At 37.7% G+C, this 23056-nt stretch overlaps 1 protein-coding gene across 22 annotated transcripts in view; it reads right to left on the bottom strand.

Moving 5' to 3' along the window:
• Positions 1-23056, bottom strand: part of TENM3 (teneurin transmembrane protein 3) — a 1343587-nt gene that overhangs the window by 112634 nt on the left and 1207897 nt on the right. For 17 of the 22 annotated variants that reach the window (XM_066996182.1, XM_048078283.2, XM_066996188.1 and 14 more), the window contains 2 exons: positions 19138-19230; positions 5546-5784 (listed from right to left, as the gene is read on the bottom strand). The exons of 1 other annotated variant lie outside the window; for it this stretch is intronic. In XM_066996182.1, coding sequence (XP_066852283.1) covers positions 5546-5784; positions 19138-19230 — 332 coding nt within the window. The remainder of the gene's footprint in view (positions 1-5545; positions 5785-19137; positions 19231-23056) is intronic. 4 more of the 22 variants (XM_066996195.1, XM_066996191.1, XM_066996193.1 and 1 more) reach the window with 1 other exon arrangement.

The raw sequence follows: 23056 nt of genomic DNA, 5'->3' as shown, positions 1-23056 counted from the left end.
ATTACTTTCGACTACAGGTATATTTAGTCATCGCTTTAATCACGAAAATCCAGTTCTGTAACTGTCATGACTAACTGTCCATTAATTCTGGGGAAGGTACTTCTGCCCTACTATGACTTCTGCCACTGAGCCCAACAGGAAAGGCATCTGGTCCTCTGCAATCTGTGAGTAGATGTGAATGCCAGCAGCTGTCACACTAAATCTTCAGTAACGCGGGTGACCCACAGACAACAAACTCAGAAACAGCACTGGAGAGATGGAAAGTTAACCTCAGTCTGCAGAAACAGACAATTTTCTAAATTTTTCAGGATTACTTAAAACTCACCTGCATGGAAGTTAATTGGCCGTCAGCTGTAATTTTTATACCCTGAATCCTTCTGTGACGCTCTCCTCTAATGACAAAACTTGTTTGCTATGTTTTCTGTCCACCTACTTCTACCATAAAAACTCTTACATTAAGTTGCTCTGTTCTTACTCTCAACAAGTTCTTCTCTCACGCTCTGAAGATAGTTGTTGATGGAAGTTAATTATTAGAAATTCATTAGTGGATAAATTTTCAGCTTAAATGTCTTCAGATGATGATAAAACAATAACAATTTTCAGACTGAGAAAAAAATTGAACGTACAATATAACAGAATGAGCACAATGTCTATTTTTATATAAATGTAGAAAGAATTATCAGTGATTATCAAACATGGCTTTCTAGTCTGGTATCTCTTTTTTGTTCATATTTCATTTCCACTTTGGATTATGACTGTGTGGTCATCCCTGAATCACAGCAGAACAGTGACTTTTCTAATGGCTCTCATAGAATGAAATATCAACTACAATATATGTTGTCCCGGAAGATGTTTCAGTTGTTAAATCTAAAAGTTAGCTTTCTTTTCTGTCCAAAATGGATTTACTTAACTGCTCATAGGAAGCAGGAGTGATAAAAGTAGTCCTGTGGCCATTTCAATTAAATAAAGTTCTATTTTTTTAAAGAGATGTCCTTAAGTTACTACTGATATTTAAATCTTTATCACGAAGAATAACTGGCTGCCATACATTCTTCTCCTGACCACTGGCTGCAGAGGTAATGCTAGCACAGTGATCAATTCTGAGGTACACAGAGCACAAAATGCTCATAAGATACAGACTGCTGTTAAGAAGTCAGAACAGCAGAGGTGGACTGAACAGGTCAGGTCTCTCACCATGTATTCAAATAATATTTTATGTTAATAGAAACCCATTTAGTAGCCATAGGACAACATTCATGACGGATGCATGGGATCATTCAGTGTACAACTCTCCAAACTCAGTTGATTAAATCTGGCACTGTGTAATTCCAGCACTGACTGAGGAAAACCACTTGCCTGTTGGGTCCCCATGCAAGTGAAAATGGCACTAACCTCTTGTATCAACTTAGCTAATGTCAAGATAATGCCATTGGCAATGGAAAACCTGTTGCCAAAGCAATTCCTCGGCTAGAAAGAGGGGCCCTGATATCCCAAATTCTCATTATTTTCACCTACTGTGAATACGCACTAAAGAAAAAATAATTAGTACTGTACCAATTATTCCTTTAATGTAGCTGGTCAGAATCTATGCTATGCAACGACATACTGAAAACAACTCCTGATATAATTCTCTGTAATTGAACAGGGGATTCTTCTGTTAAAAGAAAACACATCCAAGAACAACAAACTGCTCCCTTTAGTAACAAAGAGAGTGGATAGAGAAGATCCAAAAGTTAGAACTGGCAGTTACATACTGGTCATTACATACAAAACTTTGATGTTTCACCTAGGCATTTGCTCTACCAAACTTTTACTGCATTCATTCACTGCAAAAGATGGATGCTAAATGAGACAGTAAGTCACAGGGAGAAAAAGGATAAAGTTCTGTTTTGTCTTGCACGCTGTAAAGCTGGACTCTATTTCTGACTCACACAGACTGCCTGGATAAAATATTCATGTGTATATAAAAAGAGGTCAAACTGAGGCAATGTCATATTTCTTACTCTTTCATGACTTAAATTTAAGACTGTTCTTTCTAGTCTTCCAAACAGGGAAATTGAAAAGAATATTTTTGAAGTTTTCTAAAAATGTTCATGTTGGAAAAGAATTGTCATCTTCTTCCTTGGTTGCAAATCTGATTATGAATAGCAGTTAGCCAAATGAGCAGCTTAAAGAAATTTCAGTGTAATCTCGATCCCCAAACTAAGCAGTTTATATTCTTTATTCTCTTTCTTTTTAATACTCTATTTCAGGAAGATGTTCTTTGAATCCTTTACTTTAAACTGGAGCTGGTTTTTAACTCCACTCTCCTATATATGCTGTACTATATCTTGGTTAAGCGCTTCTTACTTGCATGTTTCTCTTGCTTAACTCATTGTTTCTCAATAGTTTAACAGTAGATGAACCCTTTAATAAGAAGGTCAACATTTTCCACAACTCACATTTATTTTCTCTAAAAATTAGCACGTCTCATTGACAGGAATGATAAGTTTCAACATTCTGAATATTTTAAATGGTTGAGAGACCACCAGTGCTCAAAAATCAAGAGTATGCAGGGAGGCTGGCAGCGAGACTTTCCTTTCTTTAGACAAAAATAATGTTTTCAATTCCTTGTGACCTCCAAGACTACATTAAGTGGCCTTACAGCGTGGCGCTTGCTGTGGTCCCTTCCTGTGCTGACATATGCTGCTCTCACCTCCTCTTTGTAGACTTTGTAAACGTAGGAGTCTTTCCTGTCACAGTGATGGAAGAAGTGCAAGACAGACAAGACTTGGTGTAGCTCCCCTCCACTGGCGGGGCTAATTGACTGCGTAGCTCTGCAAAGGCAGACATGAAGTCTAGCAAAACTGTCTCTTCTGCCTTATGTTGTCTACGCAAAGGGATCTGTAGTCACTTTCTCTACCCCATATCCACTGCAACTAAAGGAAGCCTGGCCATGACATGTTGATCTCTACCCTTTCCAAGAAGGGCCCAGTTATGTTGCCAGTCCCCGGGTGAGCGATCCAGTTAGGCCTTCGACCTGCAGCTGCCACAGTCACGCAGTGGACAGGGTCCATACTGTGTTCCTTACCAATACACACTGGCATATTTTACAGCAATGGCTGTAGTGTTTTAATGCTTGTGGCAATGTCGCCCTGTGAAGTCAAAAACACGTCTCAAACTGGCTTCACAGATGTGACACGCCACCTCAGCTGCTGTAGGCCTCAACAGACCAGCCAGATCACTGTGTTAGAGGCATGTCACACAGTGCTAGAGGTCACACAATACCACAGCCTTTCCCAATGTTTTTAGTTTCTTATCAATTTCCTCCTCTTTCAATTCCTCTTTCATAGCTACTCTATGAAATATTTAACCAAGACGAAGGACTATTTCCATCTTACATAAATGATTTCCACCAATTTATACTTAGATGGCCTATTAAATGGAGAGTATTTCTGATATTATGTCTGCAGAGATGGGAAAACCACATATTTGAATGAGTGTAATCCATTCATGGTTTTATGGACCCCAAGTTCTCTAGAGAGCATCCCTGAGTGCTGGATTTTACATTTAGATTGCTGAGTTAGCTGAAATACGTGTAATATCACCAGTAGGCAAAGAGCTCCCTATTGACTACGGGCAGAGGAAGGCCCTTGTGCATTGTTTATTTCAGCAAGTATGTGAGCTGGCATGTGCCCATGAAATGTACAGCTAAATTTGTCTTTTTTTTTTTTTTTTTTTATCAGAGTATGTGAATAAATGATGTGTGGAGCTGAAAGCTCTCACTCACTGGAAAGCCTGGTTCTTTTTCCTGAATACAGGAATAGAGGCACATTAGACATGCTTATATTTCTTAATGTGCCTGTGGGAGAAATAATCCAGTACAGCTATCTTCTTGTGCCCCTCAGATTCATAAGTAATCTCACTCTTTCAAGCTAGCAAAGTGTAGAACTCAGTTCACAATCAGGTCTTCAATATTTTACTATCTGTATGGCTATTCTTCCCAGTTCTTGACAGCGATACTTCATACTGAATTCCTTCTTTCATAGTTATGTATTTTTTTAGTAGCAGATGTCTGGTTGTAGTGATTTAAGAGGCAATATTATGAAGACTGAGCACAATTACTGTATTTTGTAAATGGGATTATTTGAATCGCACTTTAAAAAAGATGCAGTGTCAAAGCTTAACTCTACACTACACTTTTATACTGCTGTGCACATTCGCATAAAAAAAATCCAAGGCTTGCAACGGACGGGGCAGCAGTGGCAAGCCCTACATTTGTATATATGCATTTTGCTCTCTGGGGCTCACAGCTGAGGTGGAAAGGGTGCTCTGGGGGTTCTGCTTTGCCAGGGCAGAGAGGAATTTCTCCAGCTACTCAGCAACCCACTTCCTTGCATTGTTCACAGGAGCTTCTGCCCAGTAAGAACTACTTCAAAGGCTTTATACAGCTTATGCTCTGCCTTGGATTGAAATGTAGCAAGCCTGTTTCAACAAAGGCAATAAAGATTTAAGGATCACAGGGCCTTCTAGGCTTTATTATTAATTTATCCTGACTTTAAAACGAGGGAGAGAAGGAGAGATTGACTCCCCACCCTTCCTCTTCTTTTCTTGACTTCTTAAGACTCTGAATTGGAACACAACCAATGCCTTACAAAAACCAGACCCTTAAATTTTCATTTCTGATTTTAAGTTCTAATTAACAAATCTTTTTTTTTTTTTTTTTTTAAAAAAGTCTTTGAAGACCATTTAAGGACTCAGAGGTAACAAAATCTGTAATCTGGACAAAGCCATGGAAGAAATTACACACACATACATGATAAGCCTGTTCTGTTCCCACATTGAAGTCAATAATGTTTTTGTCACGGGCAAGTGATTCCCCCACTAACTGCCTAAACCTCAAATTATATGATATTTAGAAGAAGCATTTATGACATTAAATAAAGTGAAGAAGAAATAAAAGTAATCATGTGAAATTCAAGTTGGCAAAAATTAACAAACAGAGAAAACAGTAAATAATTAAAAATAAACACCCCACAAGAGAGCAAGAAGTCTCCTTCTTCTCTGCATGTTGTCCTTTTGGACATTTATTTTCCCTACCTTGCAATCTAAGTCTATATTAGACTTTTGCACTAGCTATAAACACAAACATACATGTATATAATGATGAAATAAGTTGTTATAATTCCTAAATGCTGTGTTAGTTACATTTCATGCAAAATGAGAAGTGTACCATAAATATGCTGCAAGCTATATTCACGTCACAGAACTTTATAGCCTGTATTTTGCATATATGTTTTTAAGTGCTTAGACACCACATATCTTAATTGCAGTTTGAATACTTCTTTGAAATTAGTTCATCCATTGTCATGCCACAGAGTGCTTGCAAAGTATTCAGATTTTCTATCATCTCAAAATAATTAGGAGTTTTCATTAAGTCATTGTTGTGGTTTTTACTTTTACCAAAAACTCTGCTATACACGAAGGTTGAGATGGGACAGCACGTCTACAGTCCATCAGACATCCCTATTTATGATGACAGTTATCATGAAAAAAAGGAACTCACCTACAAAGTAGGACAGCAGTATTGCCAGCAGCACTGAGACCCCTACAGCACAGAGAGCAGTACATTTCCAGCTACAGTACTTCGAAGACTTCTTGAATTTAAAAGCACTTCTGGACAGAGTGTTCCTAGGTAGTGGCCGAGTAGGAGGGGAATAAACAGAGCCGGATGCCATTGTGTACCCTGGTGTTGCAGTACTGAACAGCGGTGTGGTCCCTGTTCCTGTTTTGAATAGGAAATGCCTGTGGAAGGAAAGAGTGTATGGTAAACTACACAAGTAAATTAAGCTGGAGCACAGGCAGTCACACTGCTTTTGTTTAATGTTGTCTATTTTTCAAATGTCTACTAGCATCCAGTCTGCAAAGGGTCATAAAAACAACACTTGTCACAGCACTTGCACTTTAAAAAGGCACTTTCATTTTAAGAAAAGATTGAAAAACCCCAAAACATGAGTGACACACTGGTATCCAGATTAGAAACAGAACTACCAAAAAATACCGTATGGTAGAGAGGAGGTCTCTCAGAGTTTATCCAACAAGTATGGACAGGCTTTCTACTGCTGTTTATTTTTGTTGGCTTCCACTACAGACTACAGGGAACTCCATTAAAAAGTCAATATTATGCAATCTGACTGTAGCCCATACTACTTATCACAGTTTTCTTGGGTAAAGTACAAAGAAAACAGCAATCTTTCAGATATAAACTTTTGGCAATTTTGCCAGAAATAGTCATTTAAAAGATTTTTTTTGTGTCCTAACTATTCAGTACACTAATTCATATCTCCTTGCACATAATCTTACTGTATCAAGATCTGATTATGGATACAGCCGCTAGTTACAATCTGGCAAGTACTCTAAAGATGTGTATTTAGTAGGCACTCAGAAAGAATCCCTGCCAGAATCAGAAATGAGAAGCAAAGCCAAATTTAAGACACACTCTGTGAGTTAACAATAAGCTTAATTTAAATTAAAATTTCTCAAGGAAATACTATTCCCTGAGTTTACCTCATTACATTAGAATCCTTCTATTTTAGTTCACACTAGCATATTTTTTTTTGGCAGAGCCTCTTAAAGGAAGCATGGCGTATAGGCTTATACTACCTGGAGTTTTTCTCTTGACACGTATATACAACTCTACAAACAAAACTTAAGCCAAAGGTCTTTGCACCAGGCTTTTTTTCCACTGATTTGTTATGCTGGCAACTCTGTAGTGTATGGCTTGGCCTACTAAAATCAGGCTTTGCAAAGTAAATGCATTATAACTAAAAACGGTAAGAAAGCCCACTTCGGAGAAGTTTGATCTTACCAAGTGGAGGAACAGCTGAACAGAACGACAGAGGTGTTTGCATTTTTAGTAGGTAAGAGGCACTCATGAATTGCTGATAGGCAGTTCCTCCTGAAGCCTAGTAAGAGCAAGTCTATGCTGTTTTTGTCTACTGCATGCCATATATACAGCATGGGACAGGGGCTCCAGAACCCCATGAGCTAGCTTTGGAGGGGAAAGCCCTCTAGGCTACACCACCTGACAATGGGCTCGTCAGGACTAATTCTTGGCTGATGGGACTTTTGTCCACCAGAAGCCATGCTTGCATCTTTGCATAGTAATGTACCAACCTATACAAGTACAGCGGCTTCATTGGAAATGTGCTGTGCAGACACTCAAAATTAATTTGCCCCTCTGCACCCTGAGAGAAATACCAGATGATCAGGGTTTGTTATTTGCTCGTGGTTTTGCTGCAGGAGGTTAATAGATAAATTTGAACATCTTGGCATATGCCCCCTCCTTGCAAATATATGCATCACAAACACAATCCCATGAAATAAACTATATGCAGTTTACTTCGGTTTGAACAACATGAAACTTGCTGGCAGTAGCAACAGATGGATATAGACTAGATCTACTGATGCAAAACAGCACATCCAAGTTTTTCTTAGCTTCTGAGCCTGGAGGATTATTAATGATTTCAAAGGACAATGCCATCGTGGTTTAAATCCTCTCTAAGACACTACTTCATTAAAAGTTGTGACATTTTCTACATAGCAAACACCAAAATAAAAATACTTAGCCCAACATAAAAAATGTTTTAACTTGGAACGTTGTTACTTTAATCTTAGGGATATACAGAAGCATGTAGATTTATTAAGCTCTGATAAAGTGTCTTACCCACTTGACCTTTACTGCTCTTTAATTTCTGGCTACATATAGTAAATGGTATCTCCAGGTGTATCTACATGGATCTCAAGATAACAACAAACAAAGAAGGCTGTTTCCTTCTCAGTGCATAATAAATAATGCTTTCGGGGACTGAAGGAAAGCCATACAGCAGATATAATAATACTCCTAAACATCAGCTTTCACATTAAAAAGAAGAAGCTGCCTGACCAGCATCTCCTTGTCTCACTTTTAGGCTCAACAGACCAAAAATGGAAACTTGCATTATACAAGCACTTGAACGGAACTCCATACAGTCTAAGCTTTAACAAAATAATGCAACAAAACAGTTAGCCTCTGATCTTTTTTCTTCTATTTTCTCTGAGAAAGTGAGAGCTGAGATGTTGGCTTTGGTACAGCACAGCCTACCAGAGACTGTAATCCACATTCTCAAAGCCTTTGAGGAGTTAATCCCATAGATAAACCTGGGAGATGGCCGCATATCTGCGGTGGTGTGAGCTGTCACAGTTCTGACAGTCCACCTCAGGCATCAAGGCAATGAAAGAAAATTGTAACTTTTATATGTGAATTCAGCAGTGTGCAGTCTTAGGCAGCACGCAGCACGACTCCTCACTTCAAGCTATTCCTCCCTTGCTTTGAATCACATTAATACAATGCCAGAGTGGTTGTACCGACTGGCTGGAGGCTGCTGGGGGAAAAAATACGGAGAGAGTAAAATAATGACAAAAAAACCTGACTGGTATCTTCCTCTGGGTTAAGAAAATTTGTTTGGATCTCTCTATTTCTAATGAGTGGAGTTACTAACAAAGTTGTCAGAGACTCTCCTGCTACATTAACTCAGAGTGATCAGTATTTAAAGTGTAATGCTATCAGGCCTGCACATCTTGTCTGCCTCTCTGAGCCATGCCAAACAGTGTTCCTATGAGATGAGCAGAAGGATATGGTATCTGACAACAAATCCAGCCTGCTTCCAGACAATGCCAAACTTCTTTGTGCTCTTGAAATATAATCTATCCACAAATGGTTTTAATTATCTATATATCCATTTATCTTGCCTTTTCAAACCATGGTACTTGAGTAGCTATTTTCTAAAGACTTAACTGTTTGCACTATTTGACCAGGCACTGACTTACCAGCAATTACACTACTTTTCATCTCATAGGGAGCTTATAGCATCTATAATAGTGTATCTTCCATTCAAAATTGATCATTTAACAAGCACTTGCTAGATCTTCGTGTAAGTAGCACTTTAAATATTTTTTTAAAGCTTCAGAGTAAAAAATTCCGTTGAACCGTGGTAATATTTTACAAGAGAAGCTAGTTCTGTTATCATGTAAATCAATTCATTTTTAAAGCAAATAATCTCATACTTTTATGTTTATTCAATATATACTTCTGTCTGCTAATTCAACGTACATTTCTGTTAAAAAGTGCAGCCAATCTTAAAATTTTAGGTGGAAAGAATTTGGTACCTAGCAGTTCTGAACTACAGCTTGATGGTAAAATGCAAAGTTATGTCATAAAACTAATCCTTGCTTGCAAAGGCAGCTGGGAAGTCACCTTATTTCACAAATGGCAGGCATTGTGCTTAACTTTCCTCTCTTAAAAGGTAAGAGAGAAATTAAGTAGCAAAACCCAAAGAAGTCAAGTGAGAAAACAAGCTTGTGAATAACAATAAAACAATCACACTTTTAATTGAACTCAGTACTCTCTGTGTGTCAGGGGCTGGTGTGCACCTGCTGCCATCCAGATGATTTTTTTTCCTCTTCAAGCTGGGGGGGAGGATTCATACCAAATAAGATTTCCTCACTGCTGCCAGTTCCTCTGTGGAAAATAAAATTGAAGTAACCTCTACTAAATTCAGTAAATGGGAAAGCAGGATGGGAAAAAAAAGTGATAAAAAAACAGGAGTTGGGCAGAAAGATTAAGTTAACTGAAAACTGTGTCTTTTGAGAAATGGAGATAGATTACTAAAACATTGAAGGACAGTAAGTCTCAGACCATAAACCCAAATAATTCTGATATAAGGTAGCCCAGTGTCCAGCAACGCAAATGCAATTTAGAATAACTTTCCTTACAAAAATATCTGTGACAAAATCTTTCCACTTCAGTTTAGAAAAAAAATGGATACTGCGCATTAATGAATGCAGCATTACATAAACATGTCTGGAAGGCCCTGAAGTCCAGACCGCCAGAAGCACAGTTAGTACATTAATAAAGTATCACAAAACAAAAAGGACTGTTCTACATTACTTTTAAATATGTTGGTCTAAAAGTTTATACAATTGTTGAATATTTTTAACATTCATAATATAACATCTACAATAGATATGTGACTTTTTTTAGCTTATACTGAGTTGTAGATTTTAGCAAAGGTGATTTGTAGCTACGATTTCTCTGTTTTTGGGCATTGTATACAGAATGCTTTGCAGATGCTTGAAGACTATCTTATCATTTCCAAGAACTTTCTTAGCAGCATTTTAGTTTTGTTTTAGAATAGGTGACACAGCACAACCCCACTAAGAGAGTGCAAAATCCCATGGCAAATATGTCACAACACACTACAAGTTACGCAGGACTCTATTACAAAATTCATTCTAAATAAGGAAGTGTGAAGAAGGCTCAGCAAAATTCTGTTGAACACTTCTAAGTACGTCAGAACATGAATCATGTTTTATCAGGTTTTATCATGTTTTTGAAAGTGAGACTGGAAGGAAGCCACTGTTATTTTTCTGTAATGCAGATTATGACAGTGACCAGACACTGCTGTCCTCCTCATCTTAAGTGCTACAATACCTTGGATCCAGAATAAAACTGTATTTAGAATAAATGTGTTTAAAAAACCAAATCCTTCCCTTCCAAAAGTACACGTTCCCTTCCAAACAGTACACCTTGTGCACTGTTGTGTTCTACCAGCACCTGAAGAATCTGGAGCATACAAAATCTATCATTTTGGTTGCATTTCTGCATAGAGAGACTCCACAAAGATCAGTAACAGATTTCATAGTGCCTTGGCACATAGGATCTCAACACAGACTGAAGTTTTCTTACAGTGCTGTCTCCTATACTGCCTTAAATGTTGCCTATTTAATCATTACCATGATGGTATTAATTACACATGGCTCTTCAGATTCTTACAGACCATGATAGGAAGACCACTGAGGAAGAAAAGCTGTAATTTCTTTCTCCCTGAAATTCTCCCTGACCTGAGATTTTGAAGGAGATCTCTTCTTAAAAAAACAGAGGAAGGAGAGGATTCCTGTAAACACATGTGGTACAGTGAGCATGTTACGTTTGTTCCAAAAAATTGCGAACATAATTGTATTTGATAGAGAAACACAGATTTTGCACACATAACTGTTAACTGTAACCAAATAGGCAGAAAGAGACATTACCACAGCTGGGTAGATCACCAGGGACAGTATCTTGCTTAAAAGTGGCCAGTGCAAAATGAAAAACTGAAAGTCTTCCAGACTACTTATTCTCTATCAGTTCACAACTCAGGCTCCCACAGATGTCTTGTAGCATTCCGTTCTGTAGGCTGAACACGTGTTGTGTCAAAATGTGTTTTCTTCTATCTATTTCAATTTGAATTCAACCAATTGTTTCCTTGTTCTTGTATAATGAGTATGCACTGTTTGCCCTGCAGTATATAAAGACAACATCTTCATAAAACTACTCTTTGATTCATTTTATTTCTAGGGTAAAACATACAAAAGCGTTAAAAAATAATTGCTTAAAGCAAATAAAAAAAAGAAGAAAAATCAAGATTTAGGTTCTTTATGGGTCAGGCAAAGACAACTGTGGAGTTGAGGAAGACTATGTTCAGATACCTGTTGTTCTGATGCAGAATATAACAAAATTGGCATTTGGAAGACAACTGAACAGAAACTGACTGGTGGAGAGGTAAAAGTGAAAAGAAAACCTATCCTTAACATCTTTTTGTATTTGGTTCTTTTATCCTCAGGTACCAAAAGACCTCCAGATATGTAAGTATATCTGTGAGTCTCTGAAATTTTATTTTGTGGGAGTAACAGGGCCACTAATCTGATAAATTTGACTCATTTGTTCTCCTTGCTATCTGAGAAAAAACCTGGACATACTAGCTATTGCCAGCATGAGAGCTCGCTGTTGGACCACAAGCTTACTGCAGTTTACCTTGTCAGCCAAGGCAGTACCATTCTGCCTTCTGTAATCACAGTTTACCTGCTTTATGAAACCAGCACACCAATTTTCATACTGTGGAGCATAGGTTTATCTTCCCTCAAAAACCAACTCAAATCACACTCTAGTGAGTGATCCAGTATCTCACTCTATTAAAAATTATCTATTTGCCTCTAAGGAGTGTTGAATATATGGACATTATTATATGAAGAAAGAAATTTGTAAGCAAGTCAAGGTAAAATGTTCTTATCTGTTCTGCTGAGGTTCTCAATCTGTTACACTGGATTCACTCTGAAGCATGATGCAGTATATCTACGCATTTGACATCTAAAATTAAGAACACATCAATCATATTCTGATATCCTCAAGAGGTGGAAAAAACTTCTGTTGAATCTACTTCAAGTGAACGCAGGTTGAGAGAAATGTAAATTTTAGTGGATTTATGTTTCGGTGATATACGTACATTTCAGGACTAGTACTTTAAGAGATGCGACTTTGCTGCTCTGAAAGTGACAGTACTCCGAATGGCTTGATTTTGACGTTTCATATAATGGTATTACTGAACTGATTAGAATAAAAACTGTAATTAATCTCTTTTGTACTGAATACATCTGTGATGATTGCTAACTTGAACAAAAAACAAAGTAGCAGGTTTTGTCTAAAAATGGTCCTAATTCAAAATTCATCTTTCTGGACACAGCACCAATCATTAATTCTGCTTTTCAGAAGTGTAGTAGCACCTTATGTAACACCTCAGCAGCACCGTGAAGTTGATGTAAGCTAGCAAGACGTAAGGGTACCTACAGCATATCTTGTTATTTTTCTGATGGTCCAAAGGGGCATAGAGAAGTTAGACAGACGATACTTCTGAGGTGTGGGAGCTCTCATTCTCTATCTCAAATGCTTCCTTTCTGACATATGCAGAGATAGCATGTGTCTATCTCTCTGAAGACCTATCATTTTATTTGCCATTTCCATACAAAGAAATCAGTCAATCTTAAGGAAGTAACTTCAGGAGAGCATGGCTACATCTAACTGCAGATATTTTAGCTTGGGCCAAGCTCTGTCATGAAAGTTTTTGTGTTTCTCTCTCTCTGACTTTCCTTAATCCAAACCAGCTGATTTTCTCCCTCCCTGGAATGGATTATCATGCTTGCTCTTTGTTTACAAAAAACATACCAGATACATTAGCTGTCAGAATCAGCAGAAAACCATTAACCGTGGAAAAAAACAGTGGTCCAAGATCACAATCAGCCATTGCACTGCATCTACTGGCTGGTGTGTTCTAAGTCTTGGCAGACCCTACTCACGCTGGATTGAACTGGGTTCCCTGAGTGAGACCATGACCCTCACCTGCCACGTTACATTCGAGAGCTCTGCCTGGTTCACTAATGGATAGATCACGTCAATAAATCTGATTCCTTGCACTGAGTTGAAGAAGCAGATGGAATGAGAAGATTAATCTCCACCGACTGACGTTACAGGGAAGATGTAAAAGAGATAACAGAAATTACTGGCTAGGTCTCATATGAACTCTAGTTCACTGATGCATGAGATCAGCATTCCCAGTAGGCTCCAAAAGGGATTGGATTTTTGTTTTCTCTGTGAGCACTTTATGCCTGTCTTCATCTTCTGTTAACATTCTTCTGAGATGAAACCTTGTAGCTGGTGGTGTTTGCCCTTAGCACAGGCTTATGACTGACTTCCACAGAACCATATGGCTGCATGTAAAATAAATCCAAGCCAGCACAGAAACTACATTATGCTGTGAATTTGTCTCAGTTTATTTTCTGTGCAGAATTGGAAAAAAAAATATTACCTAGGAAGAGGTAGGAATTTCAGCTTCCTTGGAGCCAATATTAATGCTACCATAATCCTGGAAAAAGCTCTAAGATCACATCAGATCAAATGATGATCAAAATTTAAGAGACAGAAAGAGAGGAAAGCTATTACCCATATGCAAAAACAGAGGAAACATCCGTGAGAACCGGAGATAAGCCTCTTGTAACAGCTTATTCAAATGTTTCAGAGAAATATTTTATATATGGTAACATCTGCTTGAATTTGGGTGGGTTTACACCAAGGACCCGCTTTCTTCACAAATTAAAGACTGAAAAAAAACCAGTAGGGCTGCAAGTGCCTTCCTTGCTGCTTCTGTGTTCTTTCACATCTGGCCCCTGGCAGGTTATTGCTCCGCTGCTGGTTGCTGCTAGAGGAAGACTGAAGTCAGGCACAGCAACCTGTAGCAGAAACTTCCAACAGCAATGCAGACATGACAGTATCTCAATCTCCTTTGGAAGCCACTGGTACATGATGGCTTGCACCCAAAATCTCTTCCTTTGCAATGTACCTACCTTCTTGGTGGCATAAGTAAGAATATAGTGCTGTAGTATGCACATGACACTTGTAAGATTCCTAGTAATGGTTCCTCGAAATTCAGATTTGGGCTGCTGGCTCTGTCCCCCAAGAAAGAGGGGTTCACTTCAGTGTTACATGGATACACATATCTCAGATCAAAAGAACCAGTTAAATCAGCCTGTTCTGAGCCTGCTCTTTTGTGCTCCTCTCTGCTATGCTGCACTCTGTGAAGATGGGCAAGGGAAACAAACAATGCTAAACTGCACTTTGCCGAAGTGAGCTGGGGAGACTGATGCAAAGAACGACTTGTGATGCCGGGTGGGCAAACCAAGACACCTGCCACAGTTTTAGTTACTCATACTCTTCTCTGCAGGAAAGTCCCATTACCCGCCTTATAGAAGAGAGTGAAACCAGACTCATATATTGCTCAAAAATATCAAGTGACTCTGTTCTCCTTACAGGCTTGCTTTGGGTGTCTTAAAGGTCTAGCACTCACAGTGACTTCCATCTAGGTTCCAGTAAGTGACATGGCTCTGGTTATTCTTGGTCATTGATACACACTTCGGAAGGAGGCAGCAGTTGGAGGGAACAGACTTGACAGCCCATTACTGCATTTTTAGATAGTGATAGTGTTTGTGCTGCTCCAGATCTTGTCTCTCCAGAGGAAGAGAGGGTAAAGGAAAACATCTGAATTTTATCCTAACAACTGGAAATGCTCACGTGAGCATAAGGATTTATATTACAGTTCCTCATCTTGTTCTTCTGGAATCATATCCCAACTGAGAGAGAGAGAGAGAGAGAGAGAGGTGTCTTTTAAATGAGGTATTATAATCTTGGCCTGCTCCTTTCTTGAATATTGAGTAAGATAAGCTTCCCAGGGAGAAAATCAAAGAGGAAAGGCAGGGCACTGTACTCATCCAATCCCTTTCACTACACTTGCAGTCTTTACTAAGCTGAAAGAGACCAATTATTTATTTATATAGACATAAAAATTCATAAAAAAGATGGAGAGTAACTTTTCACTTGGACAGATAATGATAGGACAAGGGGAAACAGTTTTCAATTTAAAGAGGGGAGATTTAGATTAGATGTTAGGAGAAAACTCTCTCAGAGGGTGGTGAGGCAGTGACACAAGTTGCCCCATCCCTGGAGGTTTTCAAGGCCAGGTTGGATGAAGCCCTGGGCTACCTGATCTAGTGGGAGGTGTCCCTGCCTATGGCAGGGGGTTGGAACTAGGTGGGCTTTAAGGTCCCTTCCAACCCAAGCTATTCTACGATTCTATAATGTGATTCAATTGCTGCAAATGCCTCAAAATGCACATGGAGACAATTCCAAAAAAGCATGTGTGGTTTAAGAGAGAGACTCAGAGCTGCATTATTTACCCAAAATTTAGTTCAGAAGTTGAAACAAAGGTTGAAATTTCATCTGCAGCAGAAAGACCTGATTGAGCTACTGGGCATTTTAAAAGGAACTAAAACCAGAGGGAAGTTAAAGAAGTTAAGTATTACTCTGTCAGCGGCTGACAGGATCTGATTCTGCATCAAGCTACAAACAGGCTGAAGTTTCCATCATAATAGATTTGTGATCCTTAGCCCACTTATTGATGTCCGTAGCTGTGGTTCTCTTGCAATTCTGAGTCTGTGATAACCTGTGCTGAACTCTGTGCTGCCACTACTGCGTTACCAGCAGTCAATCAGACAGCCAGATTCATGTCACTGCAGTGACAGCACTGTCTTACAGCCAATACCATCAAACTGGCAACTGTACAAACACCTGTGAGGCACCTATCATTCCTTTTTTCCAGTCCCTAATTGTTCCTTGGTGGAAACTTATATACTACGTTTGCATACTCTTTTGTACGCAAAATACCAAAATCTATAAAAAGACTTGAGAGATCACCATTCAGGGACTCGGTACGGCAGAGGATTACATCTTGTGCCCAGATTGGATGACAGTATTTTTTTTTTTTAACAGTTTTCATTTTCACTGATGCCTTTTTCAAGCTGGACTTCTCACTGCACAACCTACATTTACTGAGACCCTGTCTGCTGACAGCATAAAGTCATCCAGTCTTGCTTTGCCATGGTATTTGGTTTCATTTTCTTACCTATCTGAATGCGATGGAAAGAATTTCCAGAATCTGTTAAAGTTCTTTTCTGGTTCAACTTGAGCTACACTGATTGGGATGGCAGGCTCTACTGCAGGCATGCAACTGTAGAAAGAGGTTAGCTTTTGACTCTGTAACTTGTTATCTGCTTTACAGTCTTGAATTTTTTTTTACTGAAATATTTTTTTTTGGTTTAACCTCTGATATTTTAAAGCAAATTTGACAATTCAGAGATTGTATTGAAAAGTTTCTTATTGACATACACCATCACAGATACGAGGTCTTTGGTCTGGTTATTCCTGGTTTCTCTGCTAGTAGAGCACATACCAGCAGCCAAGGTTTCTCATCATTTTGAGTTAGTCCTACAGTTGATGAGGTACATGATATTTAAAGGGATTTCACAAGCACTTACAAGCAGTAAAGGACGCGGAATAATCTTGGGTTTCATCCTAGATATTCAGTCCCTAATACTCTAGCATTTTATCTAAGTCCTAACTTGCCTAACCAAGTACTAGCAATTTCTCCTTCTGGGCTACTCCATCTTAACCATCTGTACAGCTTCTCCTACTCCTTTTGTGCCCAGTCATGTCCGGATTTCTCCCCTCCACTCTGCACTCCTGGCTTCTTCCCCTCTTGAATTCAATTCACTATGGCCTTGTAACAACCTAGCCACTTTTAAACTGAGCTCTCCTGAACACGTTCACCAACCCATGACAAAAATCCCCAGTCTTTGCAATCCTTGCAAAGAATTCCCTCTTCAATACAACAGGTTTTCAAACCCGATCCCTGCAAAAAACGAAACTTTCAGAAAATAAGGAGATAGAAAATGCTAGGAAGCTTAACAGTAAGAAATCTAAATGCAATCATTCACTAGATATTGAATCTCCATTTTCAAATTCTGATACCTCGACAACTCAGACTTTCAGGTTAGGTAAAAGAAAAACAGGCTATTTACTTCAAACTAAGATGATTTGTCAAGATGTATACAAGCGTACATTTAGATATTAGGGACAAGAATAGCCACACCAAGTAAAGCCAACAATACTTACCATTAAAATACTAGAGATTTCCAACTGTCTAATGATAATTAATGCACTGTGCAAAAATCTCTCAAAGCTATAAACAACTATTCCTAAGGTCTAGGCATATGAATCACTAGAGTTTCTATGCAAAATGTCTTTTCCTATTATCATTATTAACACTAAAATTGTCATATTCATTAGATTAATATCCTCTCCATGCACCACACAAACTGAGAAATAATATTTTGTAATGTAACACACACATGACATAAAAACAAAGAAACAAATATATAATGATTCTAGCTGTGACACAGTATGTTAGTGAGGATGACAAACTGAATCTTCATGCTGATTGCATGTCGTAGTCTCAAATCTATTATGCTTTGGAACTGATGTGTTATTATCTGTGGACAACTTTCACACCAGGAAATGATCCCTGCTAGCATAATTTTAAAAATGAAGGGATTACAAACAAGATAAATTTTATTGTACCACTACCTGAACTAGTATCAACTAAAAGGAAATTCATACAATGTAGTCCATTTGCCAAAATACCTGCATTTGGTGGTCCCATTACAAACATATAAAGTGTAAACCAGGCATGTTTCTATTAACTTTGCTTCAGCAATTATGCATCCGAATCAGTATTCTATGGTAACTGATCTACAGGGAATGGTAATACATATATTTTTTAAATACAGTATGCTTATTTGTTAAAAACAAACAAAAAAGGGTTTTCTGGTAAGTATCTGCAGTACCTTTGAGTTTGCTGAAAATGAGTAACTAACTGAATTTAACACATAACTCCCTTACTGCTGCTGATTTAATCTGTGGCTAAGTGAAAGTTTAAGAGACTTTGGAACGTGAACCAGATCTATGTACAGCGTCAATATATTTTACAAATTAATGAGTTACTAACAGGCAGATGCAGATATTCTCATTTAAATCAAGTAATACCTTATCCCTTTTATAATTTTAAGAGTTACAATTAGCAAAACAATTTGGACATGAAGTATTGATTTCCACCCTACTATTAACAACAAAAAAGGCAAAGTTACGATTAATAATTCTTTTCAGAAATTGATCACACTATGTTCTTTAACAAGCTGGAACTCAATAGAAATGATACTGCTTTGTCATGTTTTTTTTCTTGTGTAGATCAGAAACCAAGTATGCTGATTTGGTAGAAGAAAGTCAAATTGTGGTTCAAACGGAAGACAGATATTAATGAAAAAGATTAATAGATATGGAACTTTTTTTTTTAATGATAGCAATCTGTATCTACCCATCTATATTTATTAACAGTTCAGATATCAAACTAACTGGTAAAAATGTTACAGAATAAAAAAACAGTTCTATTTCTTTAAACTTCAATTGGTCATTCCTTATGCTACAATAACATGGCATAGTATTTCTAAAACAAACATTTGCTAAACAGTAAATTATTACAAACTAAGGATCAGATCTGGCAAATGCATAAGCATGCAAATAGTTTGCAGCAGCTTGCAGAATCAGGTGACAGAGAATTAATACAACCTCAACTGCACTCTTATTTTCTTAAGTGAAAGCAAACTAGATTTGGCAGTCAAAGTTAACCATTTTTCTTTGTTATGAGTCAGTATGACAAATTATTAAAAAAAAACACACAAGATATAAAGATGAGGAAGTCTGTTCCAGATGTTTTTTGACCACTGTAATCAGACTTTTAAAAAAATCTCATTTTGTCTTCTGTGTCAACAGTTAGCATCATGCAAACACTTAGAGTCACATACCCATAACTGCTATCGTGATATGTTGGAGAAAACACATCCATCTCTATAAGGTTGTCATGACCATTTGCAAGGACTGCTTGATTTCCTAATTCTCTACACACAAAGATACAAAAAGATGAAATTAGAGCAGCAATTTCAAATTAAAGAATGGGATGATCCCCAAAAAAGAATTCACTAATTCTATTGAGTAACTTTCCCATGGATGTCTAAACCTGCCACTGCATTTTAACGCTGTATTTATCTGCCTTCCGTACTGTCTTTTGAGCTACGTGCTGGACTGTAACTTGAAGACATGGTGTTACAAGGCTACCATTAGGTGGACACTACCCTTTGGTGATCTCTTATTTCTGTGCAAGGCCTTGAATAAAATTCCTGGCTGCTGCCCCTGGCAAGATCGTCTTGAGAACAGAACTTGAATGCACAGTGGGAGATGTTTATTTGATGAGGCTGGACCAGAGATAAAGCAGTGAAAGAGAACTGAGACTAGAAAAGCCAGTCTCTTGCTGGCTATCTGGCACAGGCAGTCAGACATAAAATGTGCAGAGGGCAAGCTACCAAGAATGAGTAGCAATTTCATGTTCTGCAAATGATGCTGTACAGCAGCAGGGGAAGGAAAGGGAGCACCACAGACTCTGGCTCTCTCAGGGAAAGGCGAGAAAATGAAAGGGGAGAAACATAACCAGGCACTATTACTGCTTTTACAGCTGTATATTACTTACTCTACCTAAACAAGGAAAAGATTGGTTTTGGAACTCTTCCTAAATTTGCGTCTATGCTTGCTTCAACAATTGCATCTCTCTGAAGTGGTAAATGACGACCTCAAGGAATACTGTGCAAATACTACCAAAATCTGGACTATTGATGCTTGCCTAAGACACAGGGGACAAAATAGACAGTGTGCTCAAATTCCAAGTCTTCAGTGCGCCAGCAAGGGATTCACATGCTGGAAGGATGCCAGAGAGACCACGCAAAAATCTAAAGAAACAGACTATTCTCACAAAAGGAAGCTTATAAGCGTATGGGCCCAGTGTGCTAGGATTCAAATACAGATGCTTGTAAGCACCTGACTGCATAAGAAATCTACGCCACAAGAAAACATAACTTTTATTTGTTCAGCTTTAGACTTTGAAAATAGTACTAGTCGATTGCCCTGATGAACACGTCTAGCTTGTGCGTATATACTGTCCTCAGAGTTATGGCACATAGATCTTTAAAAATGTACTCTTTCTCTCAGCAATATAAGTAAAATGGAGAACTATTTCCTCCATTTGTAGACCACCAACGTGGCACAGCCAAAACAACGCTTGGGGTCTTTGGAAGAGCAGGACTTGAACTCCACCCCCAGCTTGTGCCTTTATTTTGTGCCATCCCTTCTCAATAAAAGTTACATGTTTAATCAAGTCCATGTGTGAAAACCTGGAAGACTTACAGAATGAAGCAATTTTGAATTTGATTAAACTGGACACTGTTTCAGTGGGTGGAATGCATAAAATAGCTGCTTTGAGCAGACTTTAACCTCCAGCAACACTGTGCTTTTGCAGACAATCAATCAGCCTTTACACAAATTGATTTAAGACTACCCTGGAAACTATCAACACCCTTTCCACACCTTAATCAATACTGAAGGCGCTAGCGTCATTGGCAATCCACCCCAACAAAGACATATGGTTGTTCAGTGTTCATCACACTTTAGGAGTTCCTAAAATCTTCACGTCCTAAAATGAAGTTTGGATCAAGCTTGCAGAACTGTTTTGAAGTAACACATTCTAGGAGTTGTTTTGCCAGTATCACTTCTGAGATACTGTAGTAATTTAACTGAATGTTTCAAAATGCTGAACTGCTTTCCAGTCATCAAGTATTTCTTCAGCCATTTCCCTCTTTCTTCTCGGTAAAATTAGTAGATCAGTAACTGAATACAGTAATGTTCCTATGCATTCTATTTTTAAGTTATGGGTAAGAGAAGACTATGCAGTATCAGTATAAAGTATGAAAAAACATCTTAATTTTTTGGTTTGTTTCTATGAAAAATTCACACTCCGTCATACAAAATACAGCTTTCTTTCAGAAAACTAGGTACGTTATATAGCAAATGAAGTAATAAAAAGTAAAGCTCTTCTTGGATACAGATACAATTCAGCATAGGCTCTGACTAAAGTTATGTAATGTTTTCAGAGATTTATTCCTGGACTAGAATATGTAAATTTTCCCTTGCTGACAAATTTATCTTAGACATTCTGTGCCTAACATTAATAAAATATTGCCTAAGAGATAATATCAGCTTGCTTTTATAAACAAATTTATGAATTCTAACATACTCTTCCTCTGCTCAATTCTAGCATATGTAATTGATTGTGCATTAGAAAAATTCTGCACATTCAAATATTTAACAGAGAAAGAATTTAAAGAAGTGATTTACTAAGTATTCTTAAATATCGGTAATTTAGATCCTACTAGAATGACAAGACATTAATGGAAGTAATGATCCTGATGCTCAAGAATAAATTACTAAAGCTAGTAGGTGAATAAAAACCTAAAGACCAAAGATAACTAACATTTAATTACTTAATTGTCATTTATAAGATTTGGACACCTAGTGTGTATTCACGTATTTGCATGATTTTGGCTGTCCAACATGTAATTCAAAGAACAAAATGTAAAGTTATTGAATATATTCATGCTTTTTATTCATCTAAGTACTGTTATTCCATGGTGCTAGCTTCTCCAGGTGAACCTAACTCACAGCAAGCTGGGGAAGAGACAAATAGTAAAGATCATTAAATGCCCAGTGAAAAGGTCCCACAGTCTGCCGGAAATCAGAGGAATTGTGCAGGAAATAATTTCTTGTTTCCTTGCTTTTTCTAAAGGTAGATTTGATTTAGCCCCAACAGAGTGATGACAATTTTTGCCACTTCTGAATAACCTCATTCTTTGAAATATGGCATCAAAGATACAAGAAGCACTCATGCAATCCAAGTTTTGGTTTTAGAACTTCACAAAATTTAAAGGAAAGAATTAAAAAACATAAATTGGAAGTTATTTGGATATTATTGGATATTGGACTTTATTAATCTATGACCTTACAGCCCATCCAATTACAGAGTAACAGCAATGTTTTACACAAAAGTTTTAACTCTATGCAGAACCAAATCACAGAATATTCTATTAAATATACAACTGAATCTAATGTTATAGAATATATATCTTGAAAGTCACCTCCATTACTATTGCAAAATGATAGGGACTAAAGCCTCCCTCAGGTTCTTCAAATATTTCCCTCTCACCTATGTACAAAACCAGCCTATTCACTAGCCAGCTATACATGACAATAAGCTGTATTTCATTTTTATGACACCCATCACCAATATGAGCCTACAGAGACAGAAAGATAGCTATGCATATATGCTGACATTCACATTCTGTAGCTCTAAGTCAGTCATCTAAGTCCGATAAAAAATAAAAAAGCTTAGTAGGGCATAAGCTAAAATATTGCCAAAGATGAAATAAACTTTCTTGTAGGCTGAGAAATGGATGAAGGAAGAAACCTATCACAAAGTTGTTAATATAGTTGAAACTGAGCTTAAGAATCACACTCAATAGGGAACCTTAACAAAAAAGGGAAAAATCAATGACAAGTAAGATGGGTTCTTCACCTCAAGAGTTCCAACCAAGTGAGACTATTAGAAAAACTACTGTAGAGCTCTGTCAGTTTTAATGTGAAATTTTCACATTTCAGCTCCTGTACAAAACCTGTTCCAAACTTGAACGCTCAAATACCCTTAGATTCTCATCAGGAACATTTAAAAGATGAAAAGTTTATACTTGGCAAGAAAAAAAAAAATCCAGGTTGGAAGTCACATTCTCATTCAAGTACTACGTCTTTTTCTTTACAGACATAAAGAAAACATATACAGCAATGGAA

The sequence above is a fragment of the Anser cygnoides genome, chromosome 4 (genome assembly GCF_040182565.1).
Source record: "Anser cygnoides isolate HZ-2024a breed goose chromosome 4, Taihu_goose_T2T_genome, whole genome shotgun sequence".
NCBI classification, from domain to species: domain Eukaryota; kingdom Metazoa; phylum Chordata; class Aves; order Anseriformes; family Anatidae; genus Anser; species Anser cygnoides.
Note: the sequence above shows the minus strand (reverse complement) of the source record. Positions and strands in the feature narration are given on the sequence as shown.